This window comes from Canis lupus, chromosome 1 (genome assembly GCF_048164855.1).
Source record: "Canis lupus baileyi chromosome 1, mCanLup2.hap1, whole genome shotgun sequence".
NCBI classification, from domain to species: Eukaryota; Metazoa; Chordata; class Mammalia; order Carnivora; family Canidae; genus Canis; species Canis lupus.
The window spans coordinates 43,615,578-43,639,461 of NC_132838.1; the positions used below are offsets into that span (position 1 = coordinate 43,615,578).

At 35.6% G+C, this 23,884-nt stretch overlaps 1 protein-coding gene across 17 annotated transcripts in view; it reads right to left on the reverse strand.

Annotated features, from left to right (window-relative positions):
• The window catches only part of SYNE1 (spectrin repeat containing nuclear envelope protein 1), a 449,600-nt gene that overhangs the window by 337,413 nt on the left and 88,303 nt on the right, over positions 1-23,884 (reverse strand). For all 17 annotated transcript variants that reach the window (XM_072828127.1, XM_072828137.1, XM_072828100.1 and 14 more), the window contains exons 4-5: positions 8,257-8,352; positions 871-954 (exon numbers count right to left, since the gene is read on the reverse strand). In XM_072828127.1, coding sequence (XP_072684228.1) covers positions 871-954; positions 8,257-8,352 — 180 coding nt within the window. The remainder of the gene's footprint in view (positions 1-870; positions 955-8,256; positions 8,353-23,884) is intronic.

Consider the following 23,884-nt stretch of genomic DNA (forward strand, 5'->3'; position numbering starts at 1 on the left):
CAAAATAATTTCGATTAATACATGTGAAAGGACTGAGGGAAACGAAATCATCATTAGATAATTACAGAAACAATCACTGAAGGCGATCAATGCTAAAATCAGTGAGCAAAGTTTGCAGACAAGTAGGATTTGGCATAATCTCAATTACTTCCCCTAAATTGTTCCTCGTTATAAAGAAAAAAATAGTATCTTTATCATAAAAAATATAGCAGAAAGCCTTACCAAGTGATTGAGGTTAACATCACCAGCCAATAAGACGTAACAGAATTCTATATGCGCTAACATGATGCCCTGAGAAGAATACATCATTTCCTTGGAATTCTTGCCAAAAATGTATAACCTCAATCTCGAGAAAACATCAAACACAAATTGAGAGACATTCTGCAAAATAACTGATCACCAGCTACTATCAAGGTCATGAAGGACAAGGAAAGACAAGGTTGTAGAATGGAAGAGATCAAGGAGACACGACAATTAAATTCAAGGAATGTTACTGGATTGGATCCTTGAGAGAAGTAAGAAATAAGTGGAAAAAATGGATGAAATTAGACTAATGTCTATGCTTTAATGAATGGTATCACACCACATTAAAATTCATTCTTTAATAATTGTGGGATATATATTTTATACATATAATAATGTATATATTATGTAAGTTCTTCATTGCATTAGAGGAAGCTGGTCAAAGTATAGACAGGAAATCTTTCTGCCATTTTTTGCCACTTTTCTATAAATCTAGAATAATTTTACAATAATGTTGCATCTTTTGCTGTATAATTTACATGCACTGTTTTTACTGCATAGCCAACACTGAAAAACATTAGTATGCCTTCTTGTTTAAAAAGGTGTTTTGTTTTGTCTCTCTCTTACCTTCCTTCCTTCAAGGAACTTGAGTGCTGTGCCAATATTAGCAACAGCATGGATCCGCTTCATACGGCGTCCTTGTTCACAAGGCTATAAACAGGAAGGAATAGGAATAAATAAAAATGCACACATTAAAAAGATAATTATGAAATCTATTTAAATGGATTAAAATATATTCAAAGAATATTCAAGAACAATATTATTCAATTTCTATAAAAGTTAGTAGACACACAAAGGAGCATTATCCCCACAGCACTTGGAAGGTGTACTAATTTACTCAACAAAGACTCATTCCCAACTTATCTGTTGGTGCATGTGCCTGTCAGGTTTCTGTATGCCAAGAGCAGAAGTCTGCAAAATTCCCATGCCATCTATTGAGACCGTCCCTCCTATATGTTAGGAAACATTTATATGAAAACTGCTCTTGGTACATGTGTGGGAGCCAGAGATATATGGGAAATCTCTACACTTTCCTCTCGATTTTGTTGTAAACCTAAAACTCCTTTAAAAAAAAAAAAGTCTTTAAAAAAAGACTTGGTCACACACCATTTCTTTTTTCAGTCATACTAACATGAAAGGTTACTGAGAATATCAGTAACACTTCTTGTTTCAAATGACCAAAATACATGGCGCATAAGAGCCATGGTTAAAAAGGAAGATTGCCAGGAATGAAAATGGTATTCACACACTCGCATGTCTGGTACAAGGACACTCTAACTGACTTGCATTTGCATTATTAAAATGCATTAGGTGCTTTCTGTGTGCCACAATATTAGCTCTAAAACTCAAAATAGTTTCAATAAAGTAGATATCATTAGCCTCCTTTACATATATGGGAAATAAATGGATAAGTGTGGTGAAGTAATTCTCCGTGGTTGTGTAGTTGGTAACATGGTCTCTCCTCTGTGACACCAGAACTCTAAATAATCTTCCACTAAAACTCAAAACCGCCTATCTTTTATATTCTAATTATAGTGTACCAGGTAATGATTTTTATAATATGACTCTAAACAAATATTTAAATAGAAAATGAGCTATTTTACTTTTTATTTATTCTCTCCTTGGAAACCCCTGTTAAGCATGACAGTCTCACTGTTGATCCACAAATGGCCCACTTAGTTATTTCATGAGTTAACTCTTATAATGTATGAAGCACCTATAAATCTTCCAACTAAGATGAGGCCAGGGCCTAGAAATTAAGTACAAAAGCCACACCCCTCAATACCATCACCATCTATTTCATCCTCCTGCCTTTCTCTACCCATGGCAACCATTATAAAATCCAGTCCAATGCTTTCCTTTTTATATAGATTCATTTCATTTATATTCACTTATGAAAAGTATTTATTTTAGTCTTTAATTTTATATATAGGATATCATAATATTAATCTTTTGAGGCTTACTTTCCCATCTAATACTGTGTTGCTGAGATTCATCCATGTTCTTGCTGTCACTGTATTTCATTCATTTTGACAGCTCTTTGCCATTTTTCAATGAAATCTGGGTTATTTTCAGGTTATTACTTTTTTATTATTTTCAGGTTATTTCTATTGTGACCTATGCTGATAGAAAATCGATGTACATCCCATGTTTGGTACAAGTATAAGGAGTTTTCCTTGGTTGTAAACCTAAGAGTGAAACTGCTGGGTCAGAGGGAATGTGACTTTGAACTTCTAACGTAAGGCCAAACTTTTCCAGAGTGTTTGCACTTCTTTCCACTCTTGTCAGCAATGCAAGAATAATCCTATGGATGCATATCTTGTCCAACACTTGATTTTGACAGATATTAAAATTTTTTTTTTCACTTGAATGTATTGTAGCATGGTCTTTTCACTGAGGTCTTCATTTACATTTCACTGATCAACAATGATATCAACATGTCTTCCTCTTAATCTCTGACAACGTCTGTTTCTTTTGCAAAAATGCCCCCTTCACATCTCTTACCCCGGTTTTCCTTGAGTGTTTGTACTGTTGATGTTTTGAAAATGTACCTTCTGTATTCTTGCCATAATCTTTTCTTAATTTTTTTTACTTCATGTATTGTGAATATCTTTGACCCATTTTTTTTAAAAGATTTTATTGATTTATTCATGAGACACAGAGAGAGGCAGAGACACAGACAGAGGGAGAAGCAGGCTTCCATGCAGGGAGCCTGTCATGGGACTCCAGGATCCAGGTCTCCAGGATCACACCCCGGCCTGAAGGCGGCGCTAAACCACTGAGCCACCGGACTGCCCTCTTTGACCCATTTTTAACTTCTTTTGTCATTTTCTTTAAAGGTTTTTAATTTTAAGATATCTTTAATTCTAATACAGTCAAATGTAGCAATCTTTTATAGTCAATATTTTATGCCTTACTATTTTTCCCTATTCAAATGTCTAAAAGATATTCACCCATATTTTCTACTAAGAACTTAAAGTGTTTTTGCCAGTAGGTTCTACTCCATGTATATTTGATTTTTGCATAGGTCATGAGATAAGGATTCAATTTCATCTTTTTATATTAGGATACACTTTTTTCTATTTTATTTATCGAACAGTCTCTCCTCCCATCCTCTGATCTGATAGCCACTTCTGACATATATCAATGTTCCATTCATGCCTTGATCTGTTTCTGACCCTACTGCATTTGTCAGTATGTCTATACTTGCACCAATACCACACTGTCTTAAGTGATGTAACTTCACTGTAAGGCTTGATATCTAGTGGGGCAAATACCATGTGGATGTACCCTGGCAAAGTGAGCAAGTTACAAACATCTATTGTATTGTCCCTCTCAAGTTTGCATCTATTTTTAATACAACTTAATCTGCCCTAATACAGTTATCATCCCTACCAGGCTACAAGGTCTTACAAGGCTCTGACCATATCTCATTTACCTTTGTCTTCCTTAGAGGGCATAAGGTAGTGTCTTATCCATAACAGAACTCCAGAAATGTTAGCTGAACGGATATTCAGTGGATAATACCAAGCTCAGTTGCAGATTTGAGTTCTATTCTAAGTATATGATCAATGACTAGTAAAGTTACTTAGTAAATATTCAGGGCTTTTTTTTTTTTTTTTTTTTTTTTTTTTTTTTTTTTTTTTTTTTTTATTCAGGGCTTTTTGATGCTCCAGATTTCCTAAAAGTACCCAGTGTGCATTTTTTTGCAAGCTTATTTTCTTCATAAATACTTCATTGAAATATAATGACAAAAAACATTATATTAGTTTCAGGTATACAGATTAATGATTCAGTATTTACATACATTGCAAAATGATGAGAACAGTAAGTCTATTTATCATACACAGAATTTTTTTTCTCATGATGACAACTTTCAAGATCTATTGTCTTAGCAACTTTCAAATATGTAATAAAATATTATCAATTGTAATCACTATGCTGTACATGACTTACTTATTCTATAACTAGAGGTTTTGTACCTCTTGATCCCTCTCATCTGTTTGGCCTACGCCCACCCTTCTCCCCTCTGGCAATTGCCAATCTGTTCTCTTATCTATGAGTTTTGTTTTATTATTTGCTTTGTTTTTTAGAATCTACAAATAAGTGAAATCATAGAATATTTGTCTTCCTCTGTCTTATTTAATTTAGCATAATATCCTGAATGTCTGTTTGTGTTGTTGCAAATGGCAAGATTTCATTCTTTTTCATGGCTGAGTAGTATTCCATTATATATATATATATATGGAATATATCCATTATATATTCTTTATCCATTCATCAATTGATAGACGCTCAAGTTGTTTCCATGTCTTGGCTATTGCAAATCAAACTGCAATGAGCATAAGTTTGCATATATCCTTTTGAATTGGTGTTTTGTTTTCTTTTATTGTGTACTTTTAAGTGGATTGTTAGGCTTCTCCCTAATGCAAAATGTTGTTTTTTGTTTTGTTTTGTTTTGTTTTTAAAGATTTTTTATTTATTTATTCATGATAGTCACAGAGAGAGAGAGAGAGGCAGAGACACAGGCAGAGGGAGAAGCAGGCTCCATGCACCGGGAGCCCGATGTGGGATTCGATCCTGTGTCTCCAGGATCGCGCCCTGGGCCAAAGGCAGGCGCCAAACCGCTGCGCCACCCAGGGATCCCCCTAATGCAAAATGTTAAGGAGTTTTTTAAAGAGAAGGTTAACAAAATGGATAAGAAATAAGTTTCTCGGGGCAGCCCGGGCAGCTCAGTGGTTTAGCACCACCTTCAGCCCAGGGAGTGATCCTGGAGACCCGGGTTCGAGTCCCACATCAGGCTCCCTGCATGGAGCCTGCTTCTCCCTCTCCCTATGTCTCTGTTTCTCTCTGTGTCTCTCATGAATAAATAAATAAAATCTTAAAAAAAAAAAGAAAGAAGTTTCTCTGCAGTCCTTTAAACTCTATTCATATTGCTACTATTATATCTAATTTTTCAATGGCAATTTGTAATATTCTTTAAAAGAATCCTAAGTGCAAATTAAATTTAGTGTTTCTACGTTTATGTACAATTAAAGATATATAATCATTGATCCATTTAATAAAGAGTAATGTTCCACAAGTAATAACCAAAGAATGTGCAGAAATCTAAGAACAGTAATTAAAAAACTAAAAATATTCTGTCTTTAAATATAATCATAGAGATTTCTCAAGAGATGCTGGCAGTGCAAAGGCATTAAGCCTTTTGGCCACATCTCCCAAATGATCATGGTCAGAGTCAGAGGCCCAGACTATGTGAACCCTAATGCTAAGCATAGTGTTCTTAATAGAATTATACCTATGAGATATTCTAGAATTCCTGAATAGTGTTAACATTCCTGAGGGAAATGTTCTTACCCACATTCTCCCTTTGAAAGCTCTAAAAGAACACATAGGATATTCATTCCCTCAAATGATGTTTTCATGTTAATGTGGTCATTACAATAACGATATCTACAAAATTTAAATAACCATTTCCAAGGTTTATTTATTTGTAATTTCAGAGTAATCTAATTTTATGTAATTCAGAATCTTGACGGGCTCAATATAAATAAATAATAAAGGTTAAATTGGAAATTGTCCTTGTATGTCTGTTTTCTTATCTGATACTTAAGAATGCTAAAATTCTTAAAATCTCTTCTAGCTCTTCTTCAAGGTCTTATAACTCTATGTCTGAACAAGTATGGCACTTAAGCAGAAGAAGGACTCTTATGTCAAAATATTTGCTTTTTTTAGAATTGTCTAGCTTGACAATCAAATGCCCATCAAGGTTTCTGTACCCTATTGGTCAAGTACACTGGCAAAATTATATTGATATAGCATGGTATACTTCTTTAATACACAACTGAATTAGAACAAAGGTTCCTTTAGCTTTCTAGTAAATAGCTTAATTCAGGAGGATATACAAAGGATGGACAATTATATCTGGAGATTGGGGCTATATATATCTTAAGTCAATGACTCCCACATTTGAGTGCGAATTCAGTTTATTTAGCTCATGCATATACTTGCATATTCCAAATTAGCTTTTCATATGTGTTTTGTTTAATTTCCCCCAAACAGACCCTGAGATAAGGCCTTGGGTGTGTGCAGTTTACTGGGGAAATGACTTCAGGTAGCAAGAGTGAGGAGAGGCAGGAAAAAAGAGGCCCACTGTGAGGAACTGGGCCTCAATCCTGCTGGGGACCCAAGCACTCTGAGATATGTGTAAAATATGTCACAGAATTGTCCCTCCTACAATGGTAAGCTGGAACATTTATTCATGGATTCCCATCTCCATTGGTTGAGAGAGGGACCATTAATCCTTCCACACGTCAGGGCTGCCTTGAGCAACTTGTGCCTTTGATAAAAGCCATGAAGATGGAATCCTGGAGACTTGTTAACAGTATTTGAAGCAAGATGCTGCTACAGTCTACAGTAATGCCCCCACTGTCGGAAATCTCACTTGCTGAAGTTGGAGGCAAGCTAAGATGGCAGAAGGGGCACTGAAAGCATCCACTATAATAAGAATCCAATTAGATTTACACAAAATTATTATCAGTTTACAATTTTCCAGCAAATTCTTTCACAAAAGCTATTTGGAAGACTCTGCACAAAATTAACTGAAAAATGGTGTTTAGGCAAAAACGCTTAAAAAAAACCTCAATTATCCAAGTATGAATGATTGGTAACTATTGTCAAGAAGGAACAGATAAAGAAAAAAAATAAGTACTCTCAATTTTGGCCTCTGTGTCTAGCATGTCATACAACATTTTGAAGATTATTTTCTGAGTATCTTTTTGTAATTACAGTAAACATCATTTATAGGTAATTCATCTTTGCAAACTACTTACCTTTCTCCTACTCTGAATTAACAAAACATAGGCCAGAAAAACAAAATATAGATCTTCCTCAATTTACAATGGGATTATTTCCTGATAAACTCATTGTAAGTTGGAAATACTGCAAATCAAAAATGCATTTAATATGCCTAACCTGTCAAACATCACATCTTAGCCTAACTCACCTTAAATGTGTTCAGACCACTTACATTAGCCTACACTTACACAAAATCATCTAACAGAAAGCCTGTGTTATAATGAAGTGTTCACTATTTCATATAATTTATTCAATATTGTACTGAAAGTGAGAAACAGAATGGCTATGTGGGCACAGAAGGATTTTAAGTGTATCAGCTCTTTACCTCATGATCATGATTCCTTGCCACTGCCTAGCATCACAAAAGAGGATCATCCTGTGTGTCATTAGCCCAGGAAAAGATCCAAATTCAAAATTGCAAGTATGGTTTTTACTGAATGTGTATTGCTTTCACATCATCATGAAGTCAAAAAGCCATGAAGTCAAACCACTGTAAGTTGGAGACTGGTGATACTTTATTAAGTAATGTGGAAACATATATTCTGTAGTTCACTATCAATGTGCTTTTTCATTCTACTGGTTCCACTGCCCCTAAAAATAAGCTGTTCCTGTGACAAATGACTGACTATGGAGGATGTCCACAAGTGCATGAAGAATGTCACGCTGATTTCAAACTTAATTTTCAACAAACAACTACATAAACAATGCACAGTTATGGACCAACAATCCTTTCCAAATGGAAAGCAAATGCTATAAAGTGAGGTAGTGTTAATCTGCAAATAATCTTCCTGGATACTACCCAGAAGCAGTAATTAAACATGACAGATTACTGATGAGGTTTTTTACTTTGCCTTCTAAGGAAGCTACTACTATATATAGTGTTTCAGATCCACTAAAGTTGTGTAGGAATTAGAAAGGAAAGATATTCCCTGCTCCCAGAAGTGATGACTGATAGGCTAGTGTTTCTAGTGTATTACCAACTATAAAAAGAGAACTTTTGTTTTATAGGGACAGTACCCTTTATGCTCCCAACTCCCAAACCCCCAAATTCCACAAGGGAACAGTGACAAATCTGGTCACAGGAAAAGTCCTTACCAATTTCTGCCCGGACAGAACCTCCAGAAGCGCAAGCAGCTTAACACCATCTTTCATGTCTTCAAAAAGATCATCTACCACCAGTGGGGGTTTCCGCTATAAGATTAAAAAATGAATAAAATGAATAAAATTGAATGAATGCAAAAAAAATGCTTCCATCTCTCTCTTATACCTTTGCTACTCATTTTGGTGAAATTTCTAAATACCTAAATTCTTTTGGATATGATTGGCAACTACCAATTATAGGAGAAAATCCTCTGAAGATAAACTTACTCAAAAACCAGAGATTTAACACTTGGGTTTTCACATATACACTAGCTTCTTTCTAGAAAGGAATTTTTATCAAGGGTCAAAAAGATGGTACGGAATAAGAGAAGGAAAAGAGGTCACAATCAACATAAAAGATAAGAAAGACATTAACACAGGGCCTAAACAGGGAAGAGGAGGTGCCCCAACCAGTGGGTGAGCACATTACCAGGGCTTACTCAAGGTAGGCATTTTCACAGCCTATTCTTGCCACAGCAATCTCCTTGCCTCAGTGGCCAGCTGTGTGAGCTCTGCTAGGACAACCAAGGTTGCAGATTTAATCTCCTGTGGGTTAGCTGGCCATGTTCTGTTTCATGGCCTGGCAATCTAGCACAGCTTTCTCACAATGTGGCACTGAGCCCAGAGAATGGTAAGCATAAGATTACAGACTCATCAGTGCAAATCCATCACCACTTCTAGAAAAATAAGTCAAAGCCCATTTTCAATTCATGGAAGGTCTTTTATTTTTTTTTCATAAAGATCACTAAAATATCTAATATATTGGGGTTCGTCAAACCTTGAATTAAGGTCTATCTTAGCTCAGAAGAAAGGAAAGAAGTGATAATGCTCATGTTCTCCGTCAGTGGAAGATCAGTGTCCTCAGATTTCTCACAGAACAAGAATTTTTTCATTTATTACCTGGGTTCAAGGCCTACAGTTTTCTGGTTCTCACTGAATCATGTTAAAAGCCTAAAGCTATATTTCTGACTATATTCAATTGTCTTTCTTTCTAAAAAAGAAAGAAGAAAGGAAAAGTTCTATGAAAGATATTTAATAACCAAATGTTTTATTGAAATATGACTTTTTTTCTCTACCCACTGATATGGAGCATTTACATTTCTCCTATGACTGCATGAATTACGTCCTCTGAATGGCACAATCCTAATTTTAAATGCATTTTCTCTCTTTATAAAATGAACAGCTGAATACATTTTGTTCTCATGTTGTGAAATACATGTTCAAAAATAATAGAGTTTTCATTTTCAAGCATTCTCTTTTATATTTCACTATTCATACTTTTTATAATTAATATAGCAAAAATGTAATAATGACTTAATATTCTAAACATATAGATAAAATTATTAGTGAGCTACAATGAAAACTATTCCGTGTGACAAGAATAAAAATTATTGCATTAGTTATATTTAATCATTAAAAATATGGCCTGTTTATCATTGAAAATGATAATTGAAAACTTAATAATATAAATGCAGTGTAACAATGAGGAAAAAGTTAATAAATGTGATATATTCAATGAACAGATGCAAGTGAAGTTTTTTTATATTGCATTAACCTGAAAATATGTAAAGAAAATGAAACAAAGCAGGGAATTTTCTTGAAATAACAAAAATTCCAAGAAATTTGACACACACAAAAGTCACATTCATCCATCCATTCTTCCTTTTTTAAAAAGATTTATTTATTTATTTATTTATTTATTTATTTATTTATTTATTTATTTGAGAGAGATCATGCACATGAGAGGGGGTGGAGCAGCAGAGGGAAAGGAACTGAGTCTCAAGCTGACTCCACACTGAACCCAGGGCTCCATCTCACAACCCTGATATCATGACTTAAGCCAGCACCAAGAGCTGGATGCTCAACCACCTGAGCCACCCAGGCTCCCCTATTCTGCCTTTAAACAGCAACTCGTGTCTGCCACTTTGAAGAACATTTTCTCGTGACCCCCCTTCTACTTCTGATGTTCCTCGAATCTATTGGTGCCCCACAGTCTTCCTTTCCATCAAGCTGCTCCTGCACATGCTCGTGGACACAGCCATCAGGTCAGTAGTGATCATTGAGCAATTCAACTCATTAGTCTCTGTGCTGACCGCTGGTACCAACCTCTCCTTGATCTGTTCCTCTCCAAACCTCTTTTATCAGCCTGCCTGGTTCCCAAGCCTCTTTTCCTTCTCTCTTTCTCCTTTCTTTCTGACTGTGGCCATCACAAACTCAACCTGACTCCTCTGTTCTTCACAAAATGTTGTAGTATAGACATGACTCTTGAATCCTTCTGTCCAGGTAAATGTTCTCTTTTAAACATTGTTGAGCCCATGACAGGCACTCAATATTATATCATTGGCTGAATGACTGACTGGATGAATGAATAAATGCAGTTTTCTAATATATATATATATATATATATATATATATATATATATTTATATATAATGCCTTTATATATAGAATATATTTATTTATATATAATGCATACTATAATATATATAATTATATATGTATACTTATACATAATTGTATATTTATTATATATAATTATATATTCATTATATATAATTATATATATTATATATATATATATAGTGCCTATATCAATGGCTTTTAAAATGTGGTACATATATAATAAGTAAAGAAAAATGTTCTCCAGGTTTTAGGTAATCAGACTGCAACACAACACAAACATAGAAGTATCTTGTTTTTGAATGTCTTATTCACAGTACGAGCTCATTAAGTATTTGTTGAAGGTATGAATTAAGGTTCCAGTCTGCATGATAAAGAAGAGTGGATGGTTTTTATTTCAAGAACACATATCTAGAACACCCTCACTTTTCCTCTTTCTCCACTTAGTAAATTCTTGCTCAATTTTCATGACTCAGCTCATAGTTAATCTTGTTTAGTTTTCCAACTAGAATTAAACCACTACTTTTGCCCTAAGTACATTGTTCAGATTAGAATGATCATGTTACATTACAGTTAGTTATTTACAAATCTGTGTCCCCAGAAATTCAGATCATGGGGTTTCTTGAAGATAAAGAAGACGTTATATATATTATTATATACCTAATATCGGGCACAGTGCTTAGCAGTAGCTGGCAATAACATGTAAATGGTGAGTGAATCACACTCAACAGAGATATGTGATGCTTATTTGCAAATATCTTTGGGAATCTTAGAGATGCACATAAGTAAAGTCATGATGCAGAATTTCTCTTTTTATAATAAATATGAGTTGCTTCTGGAATTTTTCCACCAGTGCATTCCTGCACAAAGTAAAGAGATGTAGACCAATGTCTATTACTAGTCCAAATAGAAATTGGGAGAAAATATTTCTTCTTAAAATAAAAATGTTTAAAAAATGTTTATATCAATTTAATTTGTAATGCACAAATATTGTATTTGCAACACACTGAATTACAGGACCAAGCATTATGTAACCAATTCTTTACTTAACTAATTCTTTACTTAATACCTCAACTAGTAAAAGAGGGGGAAAATAGACTTCTGGCTACTTTACTGCAAAGAGCTGGCAAAAATGAATACTAGAGAATGATCTTCATATTTCTATAAGCTCTATCCAATCACATGTAATGTAAATACTGTGCAAAGTCAACAAAACACTTATCAAAAATTATATGAGAAAAAAAATGTTCTAGTATTAGTGGACAAGATTTGTTATCCCATTTTGTATAAATAATTGTTTACATATAGTAAAGGGTCAACTACAGAAGACCTTTAATATTGTGACTATATCACAATTATTTTTTGGAACAATGTTTTAATAAAAAGATCTGTCAGCTAAAATGTCCTTCCTATTATATATATAAATACTTACAGCACCAATCTGATTACTCTGACAGGATTAAGGTGCCAAAAGAAAGAGTTAGGAATGAAGGTAACTAATTGGAACCTGACTTAATTGAAAATAAAGATAATGTGGTTTTGTGCCCATTGCCCCCCAATTTGCAGTTTTTGTTTTTTATTTATGATAGTCACAGAGAGAGAGAGAGAGCTAGAGACATAGGCAGAGGGAGAAGCAGGCTCCATGCACCGGGAGCCTGACGTGGGATTCGATCCCGAGTCTCCAGGATTGCGCCCTGGGCCAAAGGCAGGCGCCAAACCGCTGCGCCACCCAGGGATCCCCCAATTTGCAGTTTTAAGCACTACTGAATGAGGAAAAATTATAGAGGAAGACAAACCATGAGACACTCCTAACTCTGGGGAACAAACAGGGTTGCTGGAGGGGAGGTGGTGGAGGGATGGGGTAGCTGGGTAATGGGCACTAAGGAGGGCACGTGATGTGATGAGCACTAGGTGTTATACTATATTTGGCAAATTGAATTTATTTTATTTATTTATTTTTTTAAATTTTTATTTACTTATGATAGGCACACAGTGAGAGAGAGAGGCAGAGACACAGGCAGAGGGAGAAGCAGGCTCCATGCACCGGGAGCCTGACGTGGGATTCGATCCTGAATCTTCAGGATCGCGCCCTGGGCCAAAGGCAGGCGCCAAACCGCTGCGCCACCCAGGGATCCCGGCAAATTGAATTTAAATAAAAAATCTATCAGGCACTTTTCAAAACCACAATTATAATAATAATTGTTATTAATTATTTATTATTAATATTATTATGGTCAATCACGCTTAGATATTCTGTAATGGAACCAAAATATATTCATGCTGAATCTGAGGTTGTTCAAAGAATAGAACTTCCCAATGGCATCATAGTGGGAGAGGGAGATAGAGATGGGACAGAGAACAGAGAAAGAGGTACTTAAATTCTGTGGCTGCTCCTATTGGTTCTCCCCAACGAGGTTTAAACTTTAAATTCTGGCTCTAAGATGACTGCCTTGGTCTAAAAGGCCCTAGAAACGCAGAGAAGCTGCACATGCCTCTGTGCTTGGCTTCAGCCTTGGGAGTTAACTCATGAGTGAAACAGACTTCACAGAGCTTTTTTTTTTTTTTCTCTATTTCTTCTCCTTTATTTTTGCTATGTAGCTCCTTTAATGACACCTAAATAGATTTAAAGTTCATCCTTGATCTTTATGGAATGAGAAAGTACGGGTATCTTAGACATAATTTTTGCTGGCCATTCCCTCTAATTGGGGAAAATAACCTATTTTCTAACATTGTGTGTGTGCGTACATGCATGCGAATATCTTGTGTCACTTTACTAATCTATAAGCATCAGTACATATTCAAGCCTTATCTACCATCAATTTTCATATTTATTCATGGAAGGATGGCCATGTTTCCTCTGCCACATATTGATTTTATGCTCCTAGAAACAATTATGTTACTTAGAGGAAAAAAGGAATACGAATATAATTTTGATGAAAAAAGATATCAGACATAACCATTTAGATCATGGGGCTATAATTAAAATTATATGTGAAATTAAAATTTTTGGTGCATGAAGTAAATATGATAGTCACATTACAGACTACATATATGAATTCTAAAATTTACTAGATGATTCTGTGGCTTAGGTATTTATACATTTTAATTTAATAGATATTTTAAATAGCAGTGACAGAGGAAAAAGAGAAGAAAAAGGTAAGAAAGAATGAATAATGTATTGTTGAACATCTCAATGTGTCAAGCACTATCCTGAGGGCTTGTACATGTTATCTCATGTAATATTCATAACCACCACCCATGGCATTATCATTTCCTCTTTTAAAGCAAGGAATCTGAATCTCAGAGAGGTTCAACCATTGGCCTAGATCACACCCCTCGTAACTGATTAGATTTGAGCCAAGGTTTAGTATACTTTGATACTGTTAGATAGGAAGCTTAGTATACAAAATACAAGTATTAACCAATTTTTCCTGAATAATACACAAACTTATAAATATTTTTATTTAATATCAATATGGAAAGTATTAACTAATCAGTTGAAGTGCCTCCCATTCTACTAGAAACAACTTATTAACAAAGAGCTATTTTAAATGAATAGATATAAGAAAGACTAAATAGTAATAACAGAAGTATTATGTATATAAATACATATTGGCATAGACAATAGTTGGCCTAATTCACACCATGTCATGTCCCCTAGTGGATATGTTTGTGCTAAAGCCCTATCTTTTGTTATGTGAATGATCTGAATTGCACTCCTCACATTCTCTGCTTGGATCCAGAAGTTGCCTGTAGTCAAGCTGTCACATGGCAATGACCCAAATGCAATTGTCACTAGGTCCTGCTATTGAGGACCCAAAAACCACTTGCCTCGATCTTTCTCAAGATTGGGTCAGTCAGTATGCCAAGGTTCCTCAAGACCATCCTCAGCTCTACAACACAATAGAAGGACCCACAGGACTCAGAAGAGCTATTATATACATAATTAAAATTTGTTATAGTGAACAGACACATTAATATCAGCAAAGGGGCAAAGCTCATAAAGCAGGGTGCAGAAGAAACCATGTATAAATTTCCAGGGATGAATGACCTGTTTCAGGACATGTCTATTTTTTCCCATAATGGTGTGTGATGATGGTATGGGTGAAGTGTCACCTGCCAGAAAAGCACACTTGAGCCCCAGTGCCTGAGTTTTTATTTGTAGTCTGTCACTTAGGCATACAAAGCTTGCAGAACAAACCTCAGCTACTTGAACTCCAGCCCTTCCCCTGTCCTAGATCCCCCAGAAAAAAACAGATAGGTGTTCAGCATAAAACGCATTGTTAAACCGATCTCATCAAAGTGGTACAGCACGGCCCAAAGTTTAGGCATTCAAAACACTCCTATCAGGCAAACTACTCCAAGTGTTCTGAGGTTATCTCTCAGAAGCCACTCAAGGACCATTCCTAAAAACAAGTCTTTATTTACAATGTATAGAATTTGAGCAACCCAAGCCTGTTGAGCTAACCTTTTCCTGCCTGGTCAGAATGCACCTTTCAATAGATTTCACTTATTAGTTAAATAATTTAAAATGATTTTATTTACTTGCAACAAAATAAAGCACAACTAACATGTGGGTCTATTTTGTTATTACTTTGTAAACACTGTCTGAGTGTAAGAGTTTATATTTTAGTGACCTTCTACTCCTACTCCATGATGAGATCCACATAAGTGACCAAAAATAAATCTATGCTACTTTAATGAGAGTATGCATTTTCAGGGGAACCTAATTGTATATGATGTGAAAAGATCTTTTATAACCTTTTGATCAATTGATACTTGTAAATGATGAAGGCAGACACAGCTGAATGTTGTTGATAAACAAATAAATAAAGCCATTTCACATGGACACCTGTATGGCTATATCCAAAAATAACAAAAACGGCAATAAACTAAAAAAAATTTTACCATTTTTAACTTTGCATTAAAAGGATGACCATATGCACATCAATTAAGGTGAAAGAAGCATTGGGGGATCCCTGGGTGGCGCAGCGGTTTGGCGCCTGCCTTTGGCCCAGGGCGCGATTCTGGAGACCCGGGATCGAATCCCACATCGGGCTCCCGGTGCATGGAGCCTGCTTCTCCCTCTGCCTGTGTCTCTGCCTCTCTCTCTCTCTGTAACTATCATAAATAAATAAAACTTAAAAAAAAATAAAAAAAACTAAAATTCTATTAAAAAAAAAAAAAGAAGCATTGGGCATTAGATTGCATTCAGAAATGTAGAAGAGTACAAATTTACTTCGAAACATTACTAGCATATCATTACTTCATCAACAGATAGCTACACATCTTCTAGAATCTTACAGTTCCTTAGCCTCAAACATCACACAGCTATCAAGGAGATTTACAGCATACAGGATTTACTCTTGAACAAATAAAAGGGCAAAATCTGTTTCACGCTGGGACCAACCCAGGTCTTCATTTATTATCATGACTTTTAATCTCAGACAGTTGGACAGTCTTTTACTGAATGCTTTTCTGCTCAGGGAAAGAACTCTCAAAATATTTCATGACACACACAAAAAAAGTTACAGCATTTTACCTTAAAATACTAAGTACATATCCTAGGGTTTAAAATTTGTGATTACTGGATATCCACTGGTACCAATAAAACTAAACTAGAGAAGGCCTAAAGTAAATGCACATGGCACAGATTACGCTTTACTCCAACTGAGACACACATACACTGTTGAGCATTGTCAGGCTTGCTGAAATTGAAACAATAATCATGGCCTAAAATATTCTCAAAATGACCTTCTGCACAGGCTGTAGAGAGGTCCCAAGGCAAAGACAGATTCTCAAGGTGTACTGTACTCTGTGCACCCTTAAAACCTTTGTATACAGAATGACCCATCACCTCCAGAGCCAGACAAACCACAATCTCTGGTTTCCGTAAGTTTCAGGCAGGAACTATTTCACAGGCTGAAGGACAGTATACAGGGAAAAATCCCATCCCAGAATCAGTCTGCAGGGTTCACATTCTCTGATGGTTATCTGATGGGTGGGAGCAGCACGCTAAACAACAGGAACAGAGAGGAGAGTGGGAAGGGAAGAGGGGTTGACCAGCAGATGTGAAGTGAGTTACCTCCCTAAAGATTGGCTAAGAGCCGACCACACTAAAATGTCTAAAAATGCCAAAGTACCCTTAGACCAGAGCAGTAAATTCATGATTACAACCACCAGCAGAAGCCACATAAAATTAATTCAATGTCTAAAAGTTTTGTCATCTTATTTAGAAAATCTAATCAGATGTTCCCAATATGTCCAGAAACAAGATGAAGTAATTAAAAATTTTATGTGTAATCTGGTTCTCTTTCATTGCCTTCATAAAAATACTATTGCGATTATTTTCCACCTCTACTTGTCAAAGGTGAGAAGACAATTCCCATTCTTTTTTATTTCCTATGATAGCATAATCATTTCCACTTCCTTAATCACTTAATTTAATTCCAAATACACATCCCAAAGGCAATGGCTACTTTTTCAGCCCAAGTTTTAATCTGCTTGGAAAACTTTGCTCTTCACAATTTTCATGTGTAATAAAATTATTTTCACTATATAGCATAAAAGAATCACTCTACCCTTAAGTTATTTGTTTTATTCAGTACAAAGTTGGGGTTATCTGCTACTCTTCTCCTTTGCTCATATACCATATCTTCTCCATCAACAAATCTTGGTGGCTTTATCTTCAAAACTCATCCAGAATCCATTCGCTTCTCACCACCTCTGCTGCTTACTTACCTTTGTCTAAGACACCAGGGTCTTGCCTAGATGACTTCAATGGTTCCTAACTTAAATCTCTCCTTGTGGCCGTGCCCCTCTTCAGTCTATTCTCAACAGAACAGCTTATTTGCCCTCTTTACCGTCCATCTTCCCCATTAAGATATAAGCACCATAATGCAAGGATTCTTTCTTCTGTTTTGTTCACTGTTACATTCTCAGTACCTAGAACATTGCCAAGTAGATAAACATCATCTTAAAATATTTAATGAGGGCCCCTGGGTGGTTCAGTCAGATGAGCATCTGTCCAATTCTTGGTTTAGACTCAGGTCATAATCTTGAGGTCCTAGAATCAAGGCCGCATCAGGCTCTATGCTCAGCATGGAAGTCTACTTATCCCTCTCCCTCTGCTCCTCCCTCTGCACAAACACCCTCTCTTTCTCTCTCTAAAATAAATAAATATTGGGGTGTTTGGGTGACTCAGTCAGTTAAAGGTTCGGCCTTCAGCTCAGGTCATGATCCCAGAGTCCTGGAATTGAGCCCTTCCCCCTCCATTAGGCTCCTTGCTCAGTGGGGAGTCTGCTTCTCCCTCTGCCCCTGTGCTCTCACTCTCTCACTCACTCTCAAGTAAGTAAAATCTTTTTTAAAAATTAAAAATAGGGATCCTTGGGTGGTCCAGTGGTTTGGTGCCTGCCTTTGGCCCAGGGCGCGGTCCTGGAGACCCAGGATCGAATCCCACGTTGGGCTTCCGGTGCATGGAGCCTGCTTCTCCCTCTGCCTGTGTCTCTGCCTCTCTCTCTCTCTCTCTCTGTCTCTCTCTCTGACTATCGTAGATAAATAAAAAAAATAAAAATTAAAAAAAATTAAAAATAAATAAAACATTTCTTAAAATGTGAGAAAAATATTTAATGAATAAATGTGAATAAATAAAGTATATGTCTAAAAAAAGAACCTTTAACAAATATTATCAAATGTTTATTAAACTACATAATCTTTGCTAGATCTATATCTACATTATCAATGAATTAATAATTCTATTAATAAATTAGTAAAGGCTATTTTTTAAGTGATGATTTTCCTTTGTAACTTTTTAGTTACCTATTTGGAAATAGTGAATTTAGCAATATGTTTAGTATTATCAAACTAAAGTGGCTTTAGAAAATAACTGAAGAATGACTAGGGGGTGAATTATTATATTTTCCTTTTCCTTTTTGCTTCTTTTTGTCATCCTAGTTCACTAATAGTCCCACTAGAGTTTGTACAAGGAAATGCTTGGAAGTAAAATGCAATCATGGAAGTGTTTCTATATTATCTTTTAGTACTGTTGATGGAAAGATAAAGAAGTGAGCAGCCACAAAAGAGATACTTTATGACTCTGAAGATGTCAGAGTCATCATTAGTATAGTTTATTAAAAGAAAACATGAAAAATCAAAAGTGTTCCTTCCAAAGAGTGTATGAATCTAACATATTATTAAAACAGAATGTTTAATGGAATATATTATGCATTGAATTGTGCCCATTCTCCCCCAAGATATGTGGACATTTTAAACCCCCGTACTTCAGAGTGTGATCTTATTTGGAAACAGGATCTTTGGAGAGGTAATCAAGTTAAAATAATCAAGGTGGGTCCTTATCCAATATGACTAGTATCCTTGCATAAAGGGGAAATTTGGACACAGACACAGGCAGACACAGACACAGGATCTAGACTAATAGAGCTGCAAGCCAAGGACTGTGAGGTATTTCAGGTCACTCTCAGAAGCTAGAGAAAAGCCAGGGTGGATTCAGAGTGTTAGGAGAGCATGGCTGTCTAGCCTTGAGGACACCAAGACAACAAATTTCCCATTTTAGGCTACCCAGTATGTGGTACTTTGTTATGATAACTTTGGCAACTGAATACAGAATACAGTAATGTTTTATGATTCTTTTTAAAAATTCTTCTAAAAAGTGAGGAGATGCTCATTCCATGCCCAAGTTTATCCAAAAGACATTGTATTTTAAATATTTAGTGCCCATCCTTAATACCCCATAGCTCTAAGACTAAGATAGAGAAAGGTTTGTTTTTTGCATATTGAAAGAGCAGCTCCATTTATAGGAACACTAAACAATGATTCTTTGAGACCTATTTATTTTTCCCTAAGGACTTAATGCCAAACCATATACTTACTTTACAGCAAATATCATAAAGATTGGATCAAGGGGATTTAAATACAAATATAACATTCTATTCCATTTAATGAAATGAGAGAAAATGTGAAATTACACAATTTTGAAACCAATGGCAATGTCAAGATTGCTTACACTATCTTTTGCTAATTAAAAATGTAAAATTTTGTGAAATTTTTTGACAAATGCATCTTTAAGTTGTTCCCTTTGGGGGCCGAGGTAGCACTATAGGATTACTATAGCCTAGGGATCTTGCATAAAGTTCAGGAGCTTGTTAAGATATATCAATTTTAAAATGTGAAAGAACCAACACCTTTTTAACCTTCAACTTTTAAAGTATTTATCCCAACATAAATTCTTTACTAGAAAATGAAGACCATTCAATTGGATCTAAAAAACATGGTAACCATTAGGTAGGAATTTCCTCAAATTCAAGTCCATATCATCTCTGCCTTCCTCTCTCACTCCATCCCAAATTCAGGCATATCTACACTCATCCTTCCCATTCCCTCTAGTCTCAGAGAATGGGAGGTGTCCCTCCTCTGGTACAAATTTACATTGTTCTACTTGTGCTCTTGATTTTCTCTCCCACCTTGATTCCTTGAGAGCCTGTGTCTTAACTTTCATTCCTTTCTTTTGTAGTTTCTCCTCCTCTACTAATTTTTGATCATTCCTTTCAACAGACACACATTTAAAATTCCCCTTTATTAAAATAGCTCTTGGGATGCCTGGGTGGCTCAGTCAGTTAAGTGTCTACCTTCAGCTCAGGTCACAATCCCAGGGTCCTGGGATGGAGCCCTGCAAAGGGGCCCCTGCTCAGCAGGGAGTCTGCCTCTGTCCCTCCACCTGCTTGTGCTCCCTCCCTCTCTCTCTCTCTCTCTCTAATAAATAAAAATCTGAAGAAAAAAAAAAACTTACCAGATCCTATGTTCTATTTTAGCTGATACTTTATCTCATGAACATGTTATGTGCATTCAGTATCCTAATATCCTTACCTCTCGTTTACTCATCAGTCTGATTTCTGTTATAACATGGCTACTCCCTATGATGGTCAATGACTTCCTAACTGTCAAATCAAATGGGTTTATCTCTAGTAATTTCTGTGTCTAAAACTGGACTACTAGGTATTCCCCAAGTTTGTTGTATTCTCTCTGTGAATGATCTCAATCATTTGCTTATGTCAGAAATCTAGATATCATTCTTGACTCTTTCTTCTCCAAGTTTCTAATTACTGAATCTACTCCTACATATCTTTCAGTATGGCTATTTTTATTCTACTCCACCTCTAATGTTACTTGTTTCTGTTCTAATTTATGACAGAGAAAGATACAGAGAGAGACAGAGATGTTTAGGGCCAGGGTGATCATTTAATTCTCCTGCCTAAGATTCTTTAATGTCTCCCACTCCCCAGAACACAGTCCAAGTTCTCTTAATGACTGGCCTTTGACCAATGTTGCCAACCCACTCCTGGAACCATATTGTCAGGTATTCTGAACTTCCATTTCCTTTACTGTACCACGTTATTTCTTATCTCTTAACTTAAAAAAAAAAAAAAGCCATTGGTTCCTTCTTGGTACCAAACCCAAAGGCATTCCTCAGGCCCTAGCTTAAATGTTCCTTTCTCTGAAAGTTTATTCTGACACCTTCCATGAGATTTCCCCTGTGTTTGGTTGAGCTTGCCATGTGTTCCCTGACACGTTGCACTTCCCCTTTCATGCCATACACATCACACACTTTGCTCTAATTGTTTGTCTCTTCTGTGAGACTATATCAGTTCCAAGATGGCATGGACAATTGGTTTATTTACCACTGAGTCTACAACCCCTAGCACATTATAGGTGCTTAAAAAGTATCCGCTGCATAAATAGAAACAAATGGACCATGAGAATATACAACATGATGGTTAATGCCCAAATTTAAGAGGCCTGGGATTGAAATCTGGTTTCGTCTACTTGTTATGTGACCTTAATTTATTAATTAATTCTAAGCTTCAGGATCATAATCTGTAAAATGGTGAAAATAATACTTTATATTTGATTCTTGTAGTGAAGGTTAAATAAAAGACAAAGTTGCTAAAGCAGAGTAACTGGCACATGGTAAAAGTTCAATAAATCAATTTTAAAATATTTTTAGTGATAAGATGCTAGAACTGTGTCAGGACCTAACTTTGAAAAAACAGTACTTGAAATAAATATTGGTCTAATTAAAAAACAAATGCTTTCTTTCCTTTTTTTATTTTTATTTTTTATTTTTATTGGTGTTCAATTTACCAACATACAGAATAACCCCCAGTGCCCGTCACCCAATCACTCCCACCCCCCGCCCTCCTCCCCTTCTACTACCCCTAGTTCGTTTCCCAGAGTTAGCAGTCTTTACGTTATGTCTCCCTTTCTGAGCCCTCTGCAAGAAATCAAAAGGCTTTCTTTCCATAATAGGGTAAACAGAAAAGAAAGATTCAGTTATTTTCCTGAAAAGGAAGAAAATGATAGAGTCCATGTCTGATGAAACCCCATTACTGAAAAGAACTATCAGGAATATAAAATAAATGTAACCCATTAATTTTTGTTAAAATTATATTACATTATATTGACAATTTGTGATTTGTAATGTTTTATGTATCTGCAGAAGCATAAGGACTTCAATTTGAAAACAGAGCAAACATAAAAAAAAGAACTGATAATTATATCGACAAGTTTGAAAAAATCTACATCTGTGTACTAAAAATGGCACAAAACACATATACACAGAAGATTCTTGGGGTTTTTTCCTGCTTCAGTAAGATTTTTGCTTAAGAAAAGTATTTTTTTGAAAACAGATTGCTCTTATTTGCACCCTATCTCTTCATAGGGCTGTCAAAATATTTGTAAAGAATTGATACAATCGAATAGAATGCCATCAGTAAAAGAGCTTATTATTTTACTTAATTAGAAGTAAATAGTTTGTCAATTTGCAACTGAGGAAAGCAGCCAAGAATGAAATTAAAATTTTCCCATTAAAAGCCCTCCCCAAATTCATCTCCATGAAAAATCTTTTGAACATCTCCTAATGTACCTAAGATTGAATGATCTTAGGAGAGAAAAATCAATTTTTCTATTTATCAATTCAACATTCCAGCTTTTTTGTTTGTTTTTGCAACATTTCAGCTTTTAAAACCTGACACAACCTAATTTTGATGCCATTTCTATAAATACTCAATTTCCAAAGAAAATTTTGAGAAAAGAGATATAAATTTTCTTTCTAAATAATGAATCTTTTAAATTGTCCTTTAAAATAAAAGTTTTATTCTTTTAGTTTCCTTAAAAATTTTAAAGAAGGCACTGTAGTAGCAAGATTTTATCATGGAATTTAGGATGAAATGGTTTACCATTCCAGTTTAAATCCACAAACATTCCCATGACTACTGTGCAAAAGCTCTTAGACAACTGAGATCTACCAAATATTTACAACTTACATTCTAGAAAAAAATGGAAACTCTTTTTTTTCCCTGCCAATTTAGCACTTTTCTCCTTTCTTGTTCTTAGAGATAAAACAACTTGGCATGTTATGTAGCATAAGAAATAAGTGAATTAAGACTAGTATCATGATTACTAGTGTAACAAATATTTTGACATGGGTCATTTTCTTACCTTTATTCATAGGTGTCAACAGAAAATTATAGGGAGAAAACAGTCAAGGAATAAAATGCATTTTAACTCTTTTAAGTGGTTTGGTTCTGAGATTATCTGAAATGATCCCAAAGCACAGAGCTATATATTACAGGGATTACCAGACAATGAAATGAAGTCCTCATGCCAGGATTGAGTTCCAATCTTTATATTATACATCTGGAAGAAACTCTCATGTGCTTCAAGCCAGATCTCAAAGTGAATTTGGGGCCAGTTATGGACTGAATGTTTATGTGTCTACCAAATCCTTGGTGAAGTCTTAACCCTCCAGTAGGATAGCTTTGGGAAGTTATTAGATGTACATGAGATCATGAGGTGATGCCCGCATGATGAGACTAGTGTCCTTATAAGAAGATGAAGAGAAACAGAGTTCTCTTCTCTCCCTCTCTCTCTCTCTCCCCCCTCCCTCTCCCTCTCCTTCTCCCTCTCCCTCCCTCCCTCCCTTTCTCTCTCTCTCTCTCTCTCTCTCTTATTCCCTCTCTCTGCCATGTGAGGACACAGCCAGGAGGGTCCTAATTTTACCAGGAATCAACTTGGACAGCACCTTGATCTTGGGATTTCTCAGGCTTTCAGAACTATGAGGAATAAATGTTTGTTCTTTAAGTCTCCCAGTCTACTGTAGACATATTTT